At 33.7% G+C, this 20,144-nt stretch overlaps 2 protein-coding genes and 2 long non-coding RNA genes across 4 annotated transcripts; 3 read left to right on the forward strand and 1 right to left on the reverse strand.

The window, feature by feature from the left end:
* Window positions 1–1,885: 1,885 nt before the first annotated feature.
* On the forward strand, window positions 1,886–3,110 carry LOC122579943 (phytosulfokine receptor 1-like). Its single transcript, XM_043752210.1, has 2 exons — window positions 1,886–2,449; window positions 2,570–3,110. The coding sequence occupies exons 1-2, from the start codon at window positions 1,933–1,935 to the stop codon at window positions 2,821–2,823; spliced, it is 771 nt and encodes a 256-aa protein (XP_043608145.1). The 5' UTR covers window positions 1,886–1,932; the 3' UTR covers window positions 2,824–3,110.
* Window positions 3,111–3,879: 769 nt separating this feature from the next.
* Window positions 3,880–4,859, reverse strand: LOC122580230. The gene is made up of 2 exons (XR_006320759.1): window positions 4,618–4,859; window positions 3,880–4,188 (listed from the first exon to the last, which is right to left on the reverse strand). It is a non-coding gene; the product is annotated as an uncharacterized LOC122580230 (long non-coding RNA).
* A 2,627-nt stretch (window positions 4,860–7,486) lies between these two features.
* LOC122610945 (phytosulfokine receptor 1-like) lies at window positions 7,487–9,491 on the forward strand. The gene is made up of 4 exons (XM_043783896.1): window positions 7,487–7,543; window positions 7,589–7,651; window positions 7,807–8,099; window positions 8,189–9,491. Exons 1-4 carry the CDS (start codon window positions 7,487–7,489, stop codon window positions 9,489–9,491), a joined length of 1,716 nt encoding a protein of 571 aa, XP_043639831.1.
* Window positions 9,492–10,068: 577 nt separating this feature from the next.
* On the forward strand, window positions 10,069–13,483 carry LOC122579896. Its single transcript, XR_006320709.1, has 2 exons — window positions 10,069–10,467; window positions 13,179–13,483. It is a non-coding gene; the product is annotated as an uncharacterized LOC122579896 (long non-coding RNA).
* The last annotated feature ends 6,661 nt before the right edge of the window (window positions 13,484–20,144 follow it).

Genomic DNA, 20,144 nt, shown 5'->3' on the forward strand with positions numbered 1-20,144 from the left:
TGGAAACCAAAGCACCATTACAATCAAGTAAAAAACCAAACTAGGAGGTCATGGAACATGAAAAAACATGCTGACACCAATGATTTGAAAAAGCCATTTATAAACTTCCTCGCTCGTATATTCTTTTGATATAGGCGTCGCTACGTCAACGTGATTTAAAGATAGGACTTGAGCCTGGGGGCAATGTCCCATGCAGTCAAAACGTCTTCCATACTCTTTGATTTCTTGAAGCTACAGGTCATTAGTCTTAATCGAACAGTAGCAACAATCTCGGTAGCCAGCTGATCCACCCTTTTCTTTTTGTTGGAAAATAATTTAGCATTTCTTTCTTGCCAAATAGAATAAACACTAGTTTCCATTTAACAATTCAAACAAATAAAACTCACACTTATAGTTCTATCTGTACATTTTGCTAATTCTCAATACGATTCTTTATCCTGCCATAGCACATTGAGTCATTGACTTATGACTTACAGAATAATTTATTAATGATTAGGTACTACTAATCTATCTAATAGGTTATAAAAGAATAAAAAAAGGAATCTAGCGTTACAATTATTTATATTATAACATTTGTTAATACTAGTTCATTGACCATTCCATTTCATAAACCTTAACCGCTGACTTTGTTTGATGTTTCAATCTCCCAGTCTGTATTTACCATAAAAAAGCAATGAACTTTTGAAACATTTTTTCGAGATCTTGTTGGGTACTTTTGTGTGTTTCAGTAGATATACAGAGATGGTAGTCGTATTGGACCTATGGGTATTAGTGATGGTTGTTCTGTTCTCTCTACGAGGTCAAGTTCTTGTGATATCACAGAATCTAACTTGCAATTCCGATGACCTGAAAGGGTTAAGGGGTTTCATGAATGGATTGGAATCACCAATCGAAGAGTGGTGGCCTACAAATTCACCATCTTCCAGTTGCTGCAACTGGGAAGGAATTACATGTAATTCCTTTTCTGGTAGGATTGTTAGATTAGAACTCCCGAATAAAAGCTTAACTGGTCATTTAACTGATTCTATATCTTATTTTGATCACCTTAGAACACTCAATCTTTCTCATAATTTTCTTTCAAGTCCTCTCTCAACTTCCCTTTTCCATCTTACACATTTGGAAGCAGTTGATTTAAGTAGTAATCATTTCTACGGGGTTTTACCAAAGAAAATAAATTTGCCTGCACTTCACGTATTAGGCATCTCGGATAATTCCTTTAGCGGTCCCCTTCCATCTGGTTTATGTGATAACTCCAGCAGAATTCGTGTTGTCAGCTTTTCTCTAAATAATTTCACAGGAATTATTCCGCCAGAGTTTAGGAATTGTATTTTTCTTGAACATATATATGCAGCTCATAATTTTCTTACAGGCGACATACCTGGCTTCTTATTCAGTTTACCCAGATTGCAGGAAATGGCTCTCGGGGACAATATGTTCACCACCATCACAGGAATTGGTAGTTCCTCTAGTCAACTGGTTCGTTTGGATGTTTCATTCAACCGACTCTCAGGGAACATACCTGATATTTTTCATAGCTTCCCCAACTTAAGCTATTTCTCGGCTAAATCAAATAATTTGTCTGGTGGAATACCCCCATCTTTATCAAATTCACGAACCATTTCTTATCTCAACTTGAGAAACAATTCTTTGAGTGGTTCAATAGACTTAAATTGTTCAATGATGGTTAATCTTACCTCACTTGATTTGGGCTTCAATAACTTTTCAGGCACAATACCTGCTAATCTTGCATCTTGCATCAAGTTAAAAGCTGTAAATCTTGCCAGAAACAAACTCATAGGCCCAGTCCCAGAAAGTTTCAAGAATTTTTCATCTCTTACTTATATCACTCTGTCCAATTGCAGCTTCAATAATCTGTCAACATCTCTTAGAATCCTCCAGCACTGCCCTAATCTAACAGTGCTAATTCTTAGCATGAATTTTTACAGTGAACAGCTGCCATCTGATAAAGATCTGCAATTCAAATCACTCAAGGCTCTTGCCTTGGCCGATTGCAGCCTCACAGGGAGCATTCCTTCATGGCTAAAAGGTCTAACACAGTTGCAGTTGTTGGATTTGTCATGGAACCGCTTGACAGGATCAGTCCCGGCTTATTTGGGTGAATTTACCACTCTGTTTTACTTGGACTTGGCAAACAATTCATTGTCAGGAGAGATACCCAAGAATCTAACACACTTACAGAGCCTGGTTTCAAGTGATATCTCACATGAAGATACGTCCCAGGATTTCCCGTTATATATGAATCGAAACACAGGAAGTAGAGAATCCACGTTGCAGTACAATCAGATACAGAGATTGCCACCACTAATTGATCTCAGTAGGAACCTCCTGACGGGCCCAATCTGGCCAGAGTTTGGGAACCTGAAAAGGCTACATGTTTTGGATCTGAAACACAATACTTTGTCAGGAAGGATTCCAAGTTCTTTATCAGGTATGATGAGCATAGAGACGCTGGACTTGTCATTTAATAGGCTAACAGGGACAATCCCTCCATCTTTGAAGAGACTAAGTTTTTTGTCTAAGTTTAGTGTTGCTAACAATAATCTAACAGGGACTATTCCTTATGGAGGCCAACTTTCGACGTTTTCCATCTCTAGCTATGAAGGAAACCCCTATTTATGTGGCAATTACTTCTTGAACTGTCGAAACAATCAAGACATGTTGCCACATCCAGCATCCAAGGAAGAGGATGAGGATTTCCCCATCCTTCATTTGGTTGTAATCACTGGGTTTGTAACCGGCTTTCTTGTCACAGTTACCTCATCACTAGGTGTCCCAAGAATTTGGGATTCACACAGAACTTAAACCTGAGTAGCGTCAGTTCCCGTCTCCCATGACAGGATTTAAGTAGAGTTAACAGAGTTACATAGTAGCAGCTTCCGTAAAGTGGCACCATGTTGAGTTTTTCATTAACATGTAATAGGATGAGACATGTATAATTATGTCCACATGATATTGATGGCATGATAGTTACCGTGTAAGTTATGTGTCTACATATAGAGCTCATTGTAAATTTGTAATTAACTTAAGATTGAGCAGAATGATACAAGGTCTGTTTCTATTGGGGATTTTCGTGCGTAAGAGTAAAGATATTAACCTGGATATATCTTTGAATCATGGTATCACTTTCCTACCCTATATGTCGTTACACGAATATTATTTTGGGATGATACAAAGACTCATATTTTTTATTTTATGCACTTTGCTAGAGAGTCTTTCTTGTTGTGCCTGTTTCATCTCATGCATCATGTCTCTTTATATAAAGAACACTCGAATGTGACAGAATTGACTGTCAATTGTGTTCTTTTATAGGTGACAAGTGGTTACAAGACCTAGGCATTATGGCCATTAAACCACATTCACAACTGCCCATTAAATGTTGCTGGACGGTTCAGGCGGTTGCAAAGTTCGTGGGCTGCATTTCCAGCAAAGTCACTGATGACAAGCTAAATCCCTGATCAGCATGGTCACAAATTAGGGTAGTCACTTACGACTTGTTGACTGATCAGCTAAGTCATTGATTATTAAAGTCGCTGACCTTGCTAATTTCACTGATCATCGAAGTCACTGACCTAGCTGATTTCAATCATCACAAGGGTGGATGCCCCTATACCCTGTTATCTGGGTTCGGGAAATCATAGACTTAATCGGCATAAACTCTGTACCACAACCCATTTCCAAATTATATTGAAATATCCCTCAATTGCACTAAACTTCTAACACTCTTTCTCAATAGAGTTCTCTGTCGAGATCTAGTTATGTTGAAGACAAAGACTACAAGGACCTCCTCTACAACACCAATTTCTAGTGCCGGTCTTTCAAAAACATATGTTTCAGTGAGAGATACAAGCTATTAAACAATGGCAGAAGAATGACAGCTATTTTTATTAAAGAATGTATGTTACAAGAGAATATACAAGAAATGTGTCGGCTATATATCATTAATTCATCATCTACCATAGCACATCAATCACTTTAGTTCTCATAGCGGAAAAAATATCGTCAAAAACACTAGAAAATCCCTTTTTACACCAAGCAGATCATGGAAGCCATACCTGAGATCGCGATTGCAGTCAATATCTCTCGAAAGATTCACAATCAATGACTATTATCCGTGTTATATATTTCCGAAACAGGAAACAGCTCCAGCATCAATAACCATATATATCCCTGTTAAACATGTATGCACAAAACACATTATTATCGACTGCCACTTTGCCCACGACAACATCAAAACATTGCCCGTTTAAATTTTTTTTTTTTTATAAAAAAATTTATCCTTTTCCATTAGTCAAGTTGCCTATATCCTCCAAGAGACCTCATCAGTCATCATATGCCCGTACTTCCAAGTTTTGTATATGTCACCCATACACATTGCACGGCTAATATGCTACAGTATATTTAGGATGTTGTTAGCCAGAACTTTGACCTTTACTGTTTGACTTTTGTTCATGTGTATATATATAACAGGATAGGATTTATTATTCAAAGGATATATAGTATATGATTATGAATAATAATATGCAAAAATATTAAGTTTGATTAAATTAGATTATTGGATGTATAGAGATTAAAAATAAATCAGAGAGACAAACTTACCTGCAACAAAGGTGGTGAATTGATTAGCGCTCTTTTCTTTTCCGGCTAACCCTAACTTCATATTATTTTATTTTTTTACGCAGCAGCGGAGGAGGATGTTTTCCATATGGGAATGAATATCTGTAAAATTTGTGTATGTCAATTAGTTCAAGTGGTGGTTATGTTACAAGTTTTCAGACTTCCCAATGGCAATAGAGGGTTTTTTTTTTTACTTCAATCGTATATCCGCTGCTTGATTGATTGTATGCCTTTTCTTTTTATTTATTTATTTTTTTATACTACACATTCTGTTTTTATTTTGGATTTCATGGATTTCTGTTTTTATTTTTGTTTTATACCACTAAAATTCGTTTCATGGATTCCTGTTTTACCACTCGAATTTGTCTCCATCATATCCTTTTATTTAATTTACACATACATTAATAGTTTAATACACTCGAGGAATACCCACAAAATACGATAACGGTGACGACAACGATGAGGGGTGGTGCCAGCAATAATAACGACGACGGAAAGTTGTATAGGCAATTGATGTAATTGATCAAAAGAGGACAGCGGAAATATTTTGAAAGATAAGTAGCTATAGAAACTACCATTTTATATAAATTTTGTATCCTGATACCTCAACGGAATATGAAGAAAGGTTAAAATGAATATAAAAATTGATATAAAAACTCAATCTAAAGATTCTAAAAACCATCTATTGTTGTACATGGAGTCCAGTTCTTTATTGTAAACAAAAAATCAAATCAGTGATGAGAACTTGAGATCAATGGTCCCAAGTCCCAAATGCCCACTATGAATAGTGTCACGGTCAAAGTATGTCACCCCTCACCATTATTTTTTACATTTTAGTCATGAACACATACACACGCGTGTGATATGCATATAACTTCGGCCTTCAACTCTCCACCCCATTATTTATATTCCACTAATGATATTTATTCCTATGTCATAATGTCATATAACTGTAACCTTTTTGGAATCTTTAACATGTTACTTTCAGTGTTGTACAACAGCTACAGTCTCTCGACAAATGATGCCGGTGACATCTGGAATTATATATATATTTTTGGTAACATGTCACCGAATTAACAAACGTTACGTCTGTTAAGGCAACGCCCAGATAACATAACTAGTCTATATTTCTAATTTCTAAATATAAAAAATAAGTATTTTTTTATAATATATTTTTTCCAACATTGTGCGTCTGTGTCCTCGAATTAAATTTACGGAAAAAAAGAAAGTAAGTGAAAATAAATAATAAAATTTGGAATTCTTGATTTTTGTTATGCAATGGAAGAAAAATTGATTGTCAAGGAATTTGATAGCTCTTCCCACAGTCTTCTCATCCTCTCTGGCATGATTGAAAAGAAAATCATCATTTCTTGAACACAAAAAGTTCTATCTTCACTTATTTTACTTTCATTTTCATAAAACTTAAGAACATAAATTATAAAGGATCTTTCATCTTTCATCTCTTATCTTTTTTTTTTTTTTTATCTTCATTTTAATTCAAATCTTTTCCTTTTTTTTAAAAAAAAATAATAATTCGAAAACACGGTGTAAAAAATTACTCGTACATCTGATCTAACCATTATCCTAAAAATTACACTTATATGCATTTCATATCTTATCAAAAATTAGTTTTAAAAGATGAATAATGATCATAGAAAAAATTAGTTTTCTTTATAAATTTCTCTAAATATAAAGGATCCGTTGCAGATGGTTTTTTAATCCTCGCTCTTTTTATTCAAAGATAGAAGAGGTTATAGTCTTATATGTAGAAAATATATTTGGAGATAACGTACATAACAGTATTGGCAAACTTTAAAAAGTAGTTCTAGAAAGTGGTCAACTCAAAACTCAAATTGAAAACATGATCTCAAATTCGTTTTGGATTTTGGTGATGTGTAACTAGACGTGGGCAAAAGACCAGAACCGGTGGAACCGGTTCCCGTCAACGTGACGAAGAACCGGTTCTTGGTTAAAGTTTGGTCGCTTTTTTCGGGTTTTTTTTTTGTCCAAGAACCGATTTGGAGCCGATTTTTAGATCCGAAAGTAGAACTGGTTCCTATCTATCGGTTTTTGAGGAACCGGTTCCGATACCTAGATAATCTAAATCAGATGTAATAAGTTTATAAAAATATCACTATAATCAACGACTTCATTAGGCCACTACTGACTCGGGATAGGGCCATTGTATTTGCACGAAACTTTTATCGTTCAAATTAAGCAAAGCGAGTTGTCATATCAATACGTGTATCGTTTTCTAATTATATAAGTGTACTTTCATTAATATAAATTTGATCGAATAATATATCATATATAAAAGAAAACAAACACATATAGTATCAAACTTAATGAAAAAACACCCAGAAGGCCAGAATCATACCAAAACATTTTAAGTTTACGACGGAAAAGTATTAATTATGCCACTTTGATATTATTCAAGGCATGATTGTAAACCCCGTTTTTCAGGATAGAACGTATTTCGTACTCGGGTCGTGTATCCTAAAAAGTTATACAACGTTTTCGGATTGTCACAAAACTCTAGTTTATACTTGGATTTTAGTTTATACTTCGATTTTAATTAGTTTGCAATTTCATTTATATTATATTTTGACATACAAAATTTCAACTACCATATATAGATGGTTAAAAAGACTTGAATGTCACATCAAATTTCAATTTCTTGGTGCCAATAATGGTACTTCTCACTTTGTCTAAAAAATCATCAAAACCATCTTATGGCTCCTATAAATTTCCACAACGTACGTACATTCTTCTGGGATGTACACTACTTTATAAAACTTTGTTCCAAAAAGAAGAATGTATTCGCAATATTTGTGACTGCCAATATTGTACAATGGGGTTTTATGTAAAAGCTCATGTGAATGTCACCTGCAATTCCAATGATTCCATGGTACTGAAACATTTCATTAATGGAATGGAACACGGTCACCTATAGCTGGGTGGACCTCAGATTCTTCCGGCTGTTGCAATTGGGCCGGCATTACTTGCGATTTGCAAGGTAAGGTTGTTAAGTTAGAACTCTCAAGTAAAAGATTAGTAGGTACCTTGCATGATTCGCTGACAAATTTAAACCATCTAGAAACATTAAATCTTTCTGTTAACTCACTAAAAGGCCCTCTTCCCGTCTCGGTTTTCCAGTTTTCACATCTACAGATTCTTGATTTGAGTAGAAATGAATTTTCCGGGTCTTTGCCATTAAGTGTAAACTTGCCTTCAATCGAGTTTCTAGACATTTCTGACAACAACTTTAGAGGTCCAATCGCGTCAGGCTTTTGCATCAATTCCACCGGAATAAAGGTTCTTAACTTAGGGGTGAATTACTTTGATGGAGAGATTCCACCTGAATTTGGGACTTGTAGTTCTTTGGAACAACTTTCTCTTAATGAAAATGATGTTTCTGGCATCATACCAGAATATCTATACAGCTTACCAAAATTGTCACACTTGTATCTTCAAGATAACAATCTAGTCGGTCAACCTCATGATGATAGTAACCCCTCGAAGCTTGTTTATTTGGATATTTCGTTAAATATAGGATTTCAGGGAATATACCTGATTACTTTCATAGATTTCCGAATTTAACTTATTTTGCTGCTTATTTAAACTATCTTTATGGTGAGATGCCCTCTTCGTTGTTGAACTCTCCCAGCATTTCTTCGTTGATCTTGAGAAACAATTCGCTTTTTGGATCAATTGATCTAAATTGCTCAGCAATGAGAAACCTTGAGCTTCTTGACTTGTCCCATAATATGTTTCTTGGGGCCATTCCCGACAATCTTCCTTCTTGTATGGCATTGAAATTCATATATTTTGATGGTAACAACCTCACGGGACAAATCCCAGAAAGCTTCGAGAAATTTAGATCTTTATCCCTTCTTTCCCTTATGAGGTGCAACTTGAAGAACCTTTCTGTTTCACTCGACGTTCTCCAACACTGCACGAATCTTACCACTTTGGTCCTTACGTCAAACTTTCACAACGAAGAAATGCCATCCATTGCCAATCTACATTTCAAAGTGCTTGAGAATCTTTTTCTCCGAAATTCCAATCTCAGCGGTAGGATTCCCGTGTGGTTAAGCGGTTCAACAAAACTCAAGATTTTGGATTTGTCATGTAACCAACTAAAAGGACAGATTCCACCCTATTTAGGAGATTTATCGTCACTTCTTTACTTGAATCTGTCAAACAACTTTTTAAGTGCAGGGATTCCAAAGAGCCTCACTCGATTACCGTGTCTTCAGATCCTTGATATCTCATTATGTGTTCCCATGGACATGCCTGCTTTCAAAAGGAGAGGAATGAGCGGAAGATTGGTGCCACAAAGTTATGGCATTGAACCTCCACGAACATTAGACCTCAGCAACAACTCTCTCGCGGGACCAATCTGGCCTGAATTCGGAGATCTTACAAACTTACAAGTTTTGAACCTAAACTACAACAATTTGTCAGGATATATTCCAAGCAATTTGGCGGGGTTATCCTCGATACAGACTCTGGATTTTTCTCATAATAACTTGTCAGGACGGATTCCTCATTCTTTAGTGAGGCTCAACTTCTTGTCAGAGTTTAGTGTAGCGTACAATAGCCTGACGGGAACTATTCCTTCTGGAGGCCAATTTTCGACCTTTTCAGACTCCAGCTTCGAAGGAAACCCTGGTTTATGTGGTGAACTTGTTTTAAAATGTGACAAACATCAGGACTTGTTGCAAACTCCAGAACCTGAAAATAAGGAACACCCTATCCTTGGTTTGCCTGAAAGGATTGGGTTTGGAATCGGTTTTCTGCTTACTTTCATTGTATTGCTTGTTGTTCCAGCAGTTAGAGATTTTCAGAACTAGCTAGGTGATTTGAGTAACAATATCTCATGCTTTCTCATTATTGGGTATTCTATATGTAATGTGTGTTTCGTAATCAAATATATATGCGCATAATTTAAAAGAGGAATTGAATCACACCACCTGATAAAACTAGTATGTCTTTACTAAGCCTTAGGGTAGGGTAAGCCTTTTACGACATGTGCTTTCGCCCAAAGTGGGTATAGTATGTGGCTCTGTATAATACCACCAGTACGTTCATCCCTTTCTAGTAATGACGAATCTAAGTCATGGGAGTCTTTTGAGAGTTTCACTCAACGACTTAGCTGAGATGAGAAAAGAAAAAAACTAACATGGGTTTTACAAATGGTTCGAGTCGACTGATGAGATTATATTACAACTAAATTAAATTACATTACATTACAAATGCAAACATAAATACTTAAATAAACTTATATGAAATTACAAAAATATGGTCAAAGTGCTTTGCACATACTGTATTTTATTAATGTAAAATAAAATGTCCCTTGCTTTTCAAAATTACGCCGCTGGTTAATTTACCACATGATTTGTATCTTTAACTCATACGAGAAGCCAAAATTCAAACGGGGCGTTGATCAAAATTAATTAGACGGAAAGCAACAAGTCAAAAACTTAACCGGAAACAAAACGAAAACGAATACCAACCCCAAAACATTTGGCCAGAAAACAAAACGAAAACGGACGTACGAACCCAAAACTTCACTAGAAACCCAAACCAAAACCCAAAATCCATCACAGGGAACTCAAACCAACATCCAAAACCCAATTCCGGAAACCAAACCGAACCCCAAAACCCGATCGAAAGAGTGGCGGAAAAAATGAAAACCCTAAAATAATAACATAACATTAACATTTGAGTTAATATTGCCATTTGAGCTTTGACTGGAAAGAGTTTCACCATTTGAGTATCGTTAGTTGGTGATTGTACGTTGTTTGCTTCAAATACAATAGATTTGAGGTAAACCAATTATTGAATTATTACTAGTCTTCTGAATATTGTTTCCTTTATGCCAAAAATTCATCAACTGATGTTATCTCGATCTCTGCTTTTAGTTTCAATCATTTGTTGAATTAATATAATAATTTATATTTGAGCAACATGCAAATTCTGATCAATTCGGGCTTACGGGTTATTGAGTTAATTAATAACTTTCCTCATATATACGAGTAATTAGTAAATCTTTTTTCAATAGATCATACTGTCATTTGTGAAAAGCATGATCGATAATACTCATAAAGTCTTCCTACATAATTCATTATTCGTCTTATAAATTACAAACTAATTATAAGTTTCCGCCACAAAAACCTCTTTAATCACTTGAAGCACTCCTCTACTACTATGGTTTGAGGAGATGGATAAGCTTCACACAACGAAGAAGGCTCTATATTCCATTCGCCTATTCGGCACAATATACCATGTCTGATTCTACGTCCGATGTATCACTATAGGAAATGGTACGACACTTCCAATCACGCATCTTAAACAAATTTAAAATTACTAGACTACACTAAGGTCGGTATTTTGTGCTGTACGTTTTCACTAGATGCCTCATTTGTGAAGTAGGACCTGATCGAAGGGACGTAATTAATTAAGTCCATCACAACTAGACAGATAGATACTCACCAAAACAAGACTTGGAACTTTCAGCACCACCAATGTTGACTTAATACTACCTTCCTCCTGATCCATACATCCCTTATTAATAACCCCCTGCCTAGCTCCCCCAACATATGTCAAGCTGAATGTGATTAAAAAGTAAAAGCTGTGTGACTGACTATCAATTTCATGACTTAGGTTTCTTTGACTACTACTAATCATATATCTTGAAGGATTAGGATGGAGGGATTGTACCGGCATCATATGGCTCGTATGGGGTGAGTATCCAATTGTGGTACCGGGGCTAGGGTTCCCTCCATTACCCTTTTTTTTCTAATCATATATCTTGGATACTGTTTATAGACCATAATTTGAATGTCAAAGGAAAAGTCTGGAGACTTTGATTTTCCTTCGGAAAGAAAAACCAAGTACGTACTTTATATGATTATTCATTTAACGTAACTTAAGAAGCCATAGTAATAAGTCAATATTATAAACTTCTTTTCTGAAATGACTGATGTGGTACTACTTGTGGTTATTCTTCTTTTCTGTCTACAATTACGTCAGGTTCTTGTGATTTCACAGAATGTGACATGCAATTCCAGTGACTTGATAGGAATGCTAGGTTTTAACAAAGGATTGGAATCTCCAGTTGAAGGATGGTTTTTGTCTGCAAATTTATCTTATTGTTATAACTTGTAAGTGGGCCGGTCTTACTCACTTGTTAGAATTGTTGAGTCACAACTTTCAAAGAAAAGATTGAGTGGTAATTTATCTGATTCTTTTTCTTCTTTCAATCGGCTAAAGAGCCTCAATCTTTCATATAATTCCCTTAAAGGCCCTCTTCCAGTCTCCCTTTTTCATCTTGGTTATTTGGAAGCAGTTAATTTGAGTAGTAATTACTTCACTGGAGTTTTACGACTTAGCAATCCTATCAAGTCACTGGAAGCATAAATCTGCCTAAACTTCAAGTATTAGATATCTCTGATAACACTTTTAATGGTCCCTTTCCATCTGATTTATGTCTGAACTCTACCAGAATTCGTATTCTTAGTTTTGCTAGGAATCACTTCAATGGAAGAATTCCAACTCAATTCGAGAAATATATGCGGTTTTCTTTAATATTTGTCTGTTGCTTCAATTTATGAGATTTCCGCCACAACTAGACCTTAGTGGAAATCTCCTCACCGGCCCAATATGGCCAGAGTTCGGGAACTTAAAAAGGCTGCATATTTTGGGTCTGAAACACAACAATTTATCTGGCATGCTTCCGAGTTCTTTATCAAAGATGAGGAGCATAGAGACTTTGGATTTATCACACAATAGACTAACTGGAACAATCCCTTCCTCTTTGGCTAGATTAAGCTTTTTGTCCAACTTTAGTGTCGTTTATAATAACCTGACGGGGGATATTCCTTCTGGGGGCCAATTTTTTAACTTTTTCTAACTCTAGCTTTGAAGGAAACCCAAGTTTATGTGGTGATTTTGTTATGAACTGTCAGAGAAATCAAGACTTGGGGGCTGGGGCAATTACCTCCAGCAACATCTGATGATGATGAATTCCCCGTCCTTCGTATGCTTGTAATAGTTGGCTTTGAAACTGGTTTTCTTGTCACTATCATCTCATTACTAGTTGTTTCAAGAATTAGTCACTCTCACTCACAAGACACAAATTTGAGTAACATCATATCGGTGCATGTTCTTCCACAGCAGCACATTAAAAGTTCAGTTCACTTAGGTACATAACCACCCCAATATTAGCAACAGCTAGCTAGCAGAAAGTGACAGGGTGAGATATATGTATAGCAACATTGTGCTGATGTCCATGTCATCGATATTACATTAGTTGCATGACAGTTACTTTGTAAGTTATACTGTTATACAAATGTGTCTATATATTTTATTTATATGCATGTTACGAATTTTTTTACGGATGCGACATTTTTCGAGGCATGTGGTGCAACTAGGAACTTTTAAAGTAGAAATTGTAAAACTACGAAAACCGGTGTCAACACCGGTCTTAGTGTTAAAATTGTCAAATTAATTGTCTTACTTAAGTTATTGTTTTGTAGGAAAAATGGACCTTGGGTGTTACTTGAAGATGCAGGAAGGACTGATGCTGTCAAGATTGTAAAGTATCAAGTGAAAGGACCAAACAACGGTGACTAATTCTAGAGGGACCAAAGATGTAAATGTTCTTAGGGTTCGAGTATAAAACCTAACCAATGGCCACTGTAGCAAAATACCACGACTGCAGCCTTCCTCTTTTCTTATCGTTTGGAAAACCCCTTATTATTTTCGATGTAATTTTTTTAATATTTGTTCTTGTTTTTTGATACAAAAACTGAGATTCAATCTATGACTAATATGTTCTATATTCCTGGCTGTGTCGTGTGTCTATATTACATATTTATTTATCTATATTTTTCTACATGGTATCAGAGCTTAGGCTCAAATCGTATATGTTTTTTGAATCAAATCTTCAAAAATTGTTATTTATTTATATATACATTTATCTCAAGATATCTTTATTTTTTAGATCGGGTAACTTTTTTGATCAAAACCCTATTTTTTTTTTTCTTTTCTTTTTCATTGTCTGTGATTGCTCGTGTGTAGGGTTTGATTCTTTTAGAATTTTAACCTTGCCACTTGTAGCGGTATATTACAAGATCTTATACTCGGCACAATCTTTCTAGATTTGTGTTGATACTAATGCCACACCTAATGATAACTTTGATAATTCTGAGGGTAATCCTGATATTGTTGAATCTGTTCAATTGAATGACAATCCTACTACCTTAAGAAGGTCAAACAGAGTTGGTAGAACTCCTAAGAAGTATGCTGATTATGTGTTAAATACCAAAACCAAACACAACATCTCTAATTATGTGAATTATTCCAAGTTGAATTCTGATAGGATGTGCTTTGTATTTAATTTGAATAAACAATGTGAACCTACTTGCTTCTTTGATGCCTGCAAAAACCCTCTATGGGTTGATGCTATGAATGCTGAAATGGAGGCCTTGAATAAATATGGGACTTGGATTTTGACTGATCTTCCACCTGATAGAAAACCCATTGGTTCTAAATGGGTTTACAAAATCAAATACAAGTCCAATGGGGACATTGATAGGTATAAAGCCAGACTTGTGGCCAAGGGCTACAGTCAAAGAGATGACATTGACTATGAAGAGACTTTTTCTCTTGTGGTTAAAGTTGTTACCATTAGATGTTTGATAACTATTGTTGTCAATAATAATTGACCTATCTTTCAACTTGATATTAATAATGCATTTTTGTATGGTGAAATTGTGGAAGATGTTTATATGACACCACCACCAGGTTATTTCTCTCCTAATGATACTAGAGTTTGTAAACTTGTGAAATCTCTCTATGGTCTTAAGTAGGCTCCTAGAAAATGGTATGAAAAACTGACTTCAGCTTTTGTTGACTTTGGTTTCTGCCAAAGTAAAAGTGACTATTCTCTTTATATAAAGTCTTTAAATGGTGTATTTATATTCTCTTTATATAAAGTCTTTAAATGGTGTAATTTATGGCTCTTCTTGTTTATGTAGATGATATGGTTATAACTGGAAATTCTGTTAGTGAGATTAACAAATGCAAGGAATTCTTGCAATCTAAGTTTTCAATAAAAGACCTTGGCAAACTTAGATATATCTTAGGTATAGAAATCCATGATATTGATGATGGGGTTTGTATGACCCAAAGAAAGTATTGTCTTGACATTATCACTTAATATGGTCTTCTTGGATGCAAACCTTGTCAAACTCCAATTATATATATATAGTCCTTCCGGCAATTCCGTTACAATCGAAGTGTACGTGTTGATTAACATACGTAATCGGTGTGCTTTATTATTTTTGATTATTTAAATTCCAATCAGAGAGTCTTAGGGTTCAATCTCATATATTCATGTAATTAAAACTAGAGTATAATACTTTGTCGTTTATATATTAATTGTGTGTTTTTTGGCCCAATTAAGTTGGACCGAATTGCAAAAGTTTAGCTGTTTAGACCCCTTTGAAGTTTGAACTATTCCTACATTTCAAGTTTTCAACTATATATTTGTCGATTTGACATTGGAACCTGGTTATGTCCACATACTTTTTCAAACTTTACGATATTTACCAAAGATACCAAATAAACGCCTATGCCTAGAAAGATCACATAAAATGAAGCCGCATAAGAATTTGTGTAGTACAAGTGAGGTGCAAGAAGCGGTTAACCAATTTTGATTATTTTTTGAAATATTAATAACCGGTTATGATTATTTTGTACTAGTTAATAACCGGTTTCTACGTTTTAAAACTGGAACCTATCTAACCGATTTCGATTAATAATAACCGGTTAACCGATACCAATTAACCTATTTGCTTTTTTTTAACCGCACATTATAATATTGAGAAATTGGTGAACAATGGGGAAAAACAATCATTTCTGACAAGTCTAAGCGACGAACCCATATTCCAAAAAAAAAAAATCATATTCCAAATAAACATCATTTTTTAAATACAAAACAAAATTCATCATCACAAATCTAAAAAAAACCAAAAATTGATGTTGGATCTGATGAAATAAGCATTAATCTATATATAGTATAGATATATTGAAAGCTTACGAAATCATTTCATGGGGCGATCTTTCCGGTTATATATCAGTGTATGTATATAATATGATTTTTATATATATATAATATGTGATTAACCGGTTAATCGGTTAGTATTTGGAATAGTTAACCTATTATAGGTTAACTGGTTAATAATCGGTTTTGGTTTTGAAACGAGTAATCGGTTAGTAACCGACGGTTTCTGATAACCTATAGTCGGTTTTTACTATTTTGGTTATTAACCGGTTTCGATTACTGGTTACAAATCGGTTCGCGGTTCGGTTTGGTTAATCGGTTTTTTCTGACACCTCTAAGTACAAGTGTACAACATCTATTTACCCCTCTTCCTATTAGTATCTTGTCACATGTAAAACAAACTTTTATTGCACTTTTTGTGTATGAAGTTAAACTTTATCAGCCTAGGAAAAAAAATAATAATAAATGAAAATAAACTTTATCTTGTCAAAATTTTACCACTTTTTTACCAATTAAGTTACTAACTTTTGCTAATTTAGTTCACATGTTCTGTCGAGTCAGTTTACCAATTTACAATTGAAGCCTGGTTGCATACAAGGCACCGCTTTTAATAAAATTTGGCAACGACATCCGTTAGGCCTTATCCAATAGGAACTTTCTTCACACATCTCCCACACTACAATATTATCTTTTTTCTCTGCTCATCCACCTCTTCCATACTCACTACCAATAACACTTCTTCCTCAACTTTTTATTTTATTAATCCAGATTAAATAAGCTATTTTTATTAATAACTAAAACTGTTATATTAACTTTAACATAATATAGTTATATTTAGAAACTTTTTTTTTAAAGCAAATGGTGAATTTGTATTAATTATCAAAAAATATGTACAAGTCATCATAGAAATAAACTTGGACATCCCCAATCAATACATCAGTATACAACAACAATCAACATAACTAATACAAAGCAAACCACAATTCATCCCATTATTATACCAAATAAATATTCCCAACTACTTCTCATTTCAAATCTCTATCAAGTCATGTAAAAGCATAAAACTCTTTGTAGTGCTAAAAGAGGACCAAGTAGCATCATATATCTTTCACGACTTACTATTCCAATTCGCATACACTACACAACCATTCTCAAAAACTTCTACAAACAAAATCACCAACTGCTTTGATATGTCCTTTCAGTATCTAATTGATTCACAACCATATATTTAAATCTTTTGAAAACCTTAAAACTAAATTATAAATAAGTTAATATTTTGGGGACTAAATTAAAATTTTTTTTAATATATAAAAATCATATGTAAAATAATAGGGACTAAAAGTGTTAATTTTTGAAATTTGTGTCTTCTTCCTTGTAATTACCTGGCTAGGGGTGTAAGAAATGAACCGAAAAACCGAAAAACCAGTCTGAACCGCGTGATCCGAAACTGAAAAAACCGAAAACAAAAAAACCGATGTGTAACGGTTCGGTTACGGTTTTCAATATTCATTACCGCGGTTACGGTTTTCAATATTCCTTACCGTGGTTAACCGAACCGAACCAATTTTGATATATACCTACATATAATCATATATATGTGTATTTACACATATGTATCACATGAATACATCATTTACATATTTATTTAGCTAATTTTTTGTATTTGTTGCATAAAATATTAACAATTTTACTTTCTTTCACAATTTATGATTAGTTTTGGATATTTTAAGTAATTTTCTTATATATATATATATATACTCTTGTTAAAAAAAGTTCTTAACTTTGTTTAATATTTATCATAAATATTAGTAATAGCATATAAAAGACATTTTAAATAGTAAATCATGATACTCTTAAATAAAAACTTGCACTGCATAAATATAACCTTAGAAAAAAGTAACTTAAAATTAGATGTAATGTATATTTATTATAAAAGAAAATATTAATATAGCTAACTAATTGTTATACTTAGAAAAATTAATTAATATAATGTAAAGTGACTATTATAATTGAAAACTTAAACTATATAATAGCATAATTTTAATAAATGGTTAACCGAAATAACTGACTTTGATTGGCGGGTAACCGAAACTAACGGTTCAAAATTTTCAACTAACCGAACCGAGCCGAAACCTTAAAAAACAGTTCGAAATTTCTAGCTAACCGAACCGAACCGTTTACAACCCTATTACCTACACACACACACACACACATATATAATTATACACACAGATTAAAAAAAATACACAACTGGCCCACATCCTCCCACTCTCTTTCTCGTCATTGCTCTTCTATCCATCGATGGTCGGGGACGAAGACACCCATCGACGAGGGTGCTACCAATAGGGTCTACGTCGACAAGCCCATCAATGGGCGGTCGACGACCTTATTGGATCCGGCCTTAGAACACCAAAATTTTCTAATTGTTTACGAATGGCATTTCAACTTACTATTGCCATTCAAAATAGACCGCATTATTTTAATCAGACTTGTATTACTGCATAATAACGTTTTCTATAGAAAATTCTACTGACATATCAACTACAACAGAATGAACCCATAACATATGAAAAAAACCCCGAATACATTCACCGGCCAACATGACTCCATTTACTTGTTGCATTTATTTGGTTTTTCTAAGAGCTTATACTGGTAATTTAATTATTAACCAAAAAATTGATAATATTACTGTATCAAGTACAAAACATAACATATTTTTAATTGATTAATTGTTCTCTAGTTTTACAAATTAAATAAACCAAGATAAAGTCATAAAACAGTGTGTGGTGTGCATTTGGGGAAAAGATTTGTATATAGAAAAAGAAAGTAAAACCGTGACCTGTATTTTCAAGTCGTACATATGATTTAATATATTTAATTTTGTTGTAACCAAAATCTTTGACTTTTGTTTTTTCGATATATCATATTTATTTATATTTAATTCTGTCATTTGTCAAAAGTCCAGCTAGATTTGTGGTCCCAGTTTATTACCAATTTGGTTCAACTGTTTGGCAGATTCGTACTAATATGAATATATGATACCCAGATTGAATAAAATTAAGAAATTTTTTCTTATCGATTGATTTTTTTAGAACTGTTAATTAAAACTTTTAATGTTTTATTTAACGTGTATAAAAAATATTATATTTTTTCATATTATCATATAAATTTTATAATTAATAAAGGTACAATATTTAATACATCTTGACAATAACCTTTATTTTTTTTAACATTGAAAATGCTAATTGATTTTAAGTTCTATCTATGACCATCTTATATATTTTTTGTGTTCAAGTCTCCTAATAAATCTTTTATAAAAGGGTGAATGGGTGAAAACCATGTGGTCCGATGTACCGTCTTGGTACCTAGAGTGCACATCACATAAAACTCATGTCCGGTAAGTCACCATCCTCACACATGGATTACAATTTATAGTTTATTCACATACCTTTGACAAGTTTTAAACGTGTGACTTCTACCCTTAAACAAATGTGATCTTATGATGACGATACCACCGAGGTTTCACTCATTGGTTAATAATAAATCTTTTATTTAAACACATCTTTAAAAAAAAACTTTTATAGAAATGTGTTTTCTTTTTATATATATTGATGATTGAAGACCTCCATATACTCTCAATTCGAGTTGCATAACTATATATCATTCTAAATTAAAACTTTTAATGCACAAATATCATACTTTTAAAAGTATGCTTTTCGATTTATAAAATGATGATTGCATTTTTAATATTAAGTTTCAGCTCAACTTACATTGGCTATTCATATATCCAATTTTCTTTTCAAAATAAGCTCATTCTCTAAAACTTTCATATTAAGATTATTTGAACATCAAACTTATAAATTTCAGATTCACAGATTCCAAATCAAAGAAAATAGGACCATAGAAAACATCTAATATTCTAAATACACAAGTCGATGATCGAACTAAAAAACTAGACTTTTTCTTTTTGAAAAACATAAAATCAGTGTATATTTATTTATTTTTGGATGGATGAGCATTTATTAATGATTCATCTACTTCCTAATTCTAGATAGTGGATACCACCTGTGTATGTGTGTGTTTGACACACTTCAGCAGTTAAAACCTCTCACTAAAAATAGAAATCTTTTAAAGAAAAACCCAAAATCTTGCAAATACCAAACAAACCCCATCTCTCTGAAAGTCAATTTAGTACCTCTCTATTTCTCGATCTGTGTTTTTGTTCTATATTATCTCCCTGCTATTTTTATTCCTCAAAAACAAGTCCATTTTGTTGTTATATTCTTCATTCTTACAACACCCATTTCCCCTTTTCACTTCAAAAATTGAAACCCATATCAAGAAATCTCATTTCTGAAATGGGTTTTGTCTCAAATCTCTAAAATCATATCAAAGTTTTAATCTTTTTTTGTTTTCTTGTTCTTGGGTTTTCGTG

The sequence above is a fragment of the Erigeron canadensis genome, chromosome 8 (genome assembly GCF_010389155.1).
Source record: "Erigeron canadensis isolate Cc75 chromosome 8, C_canadensis_v1, whole genome shotgun sequence".
In the NCBI taxonomy this organism is placed as follows: domain Eukaryota; kingdom Viridiplantae; phylum Streptophyta; class Magnoliopsida; order Asterales; family Asteraceae; genus Erigeron; species Erigeron canadensis.

Coding starts and splice junctions, on each gene's coding strand:
- LOC122579943 (XM_043752210.1), top strand. CDS start 1,933: ATGAATTTTTACAGTGAACAGCTGCCATCTGATAAAGATCTGCAATTC. Junction 2,450..2,569: donor GATTCCAAGTTCTTTATCAG/GTATGATGAGCA, acceptor ATAATCTAACAG/GGACTATTCCTTATGGAGGC.
- LOC122610945 (XM_043783896.1), top strand. CDS start 7,487: ATGGGGTTTTATGTAAAAGCTCATGTGAATGTCACCTGCAATTCCAAT. Junction 7,544..7,588: donor GCAATTCCAATGATTCCATG/GTACTGAAACAT, acceptor GGTCACCTATAG/CTGGGTGGACCTCAGATTCT. Junction 8,100..8,188: donor TTACCAAAATTGTCACACTT/GTATCTTCAAGA, acceptor CGTTAAATATAG/GATTTCAGGGAATATACCTG.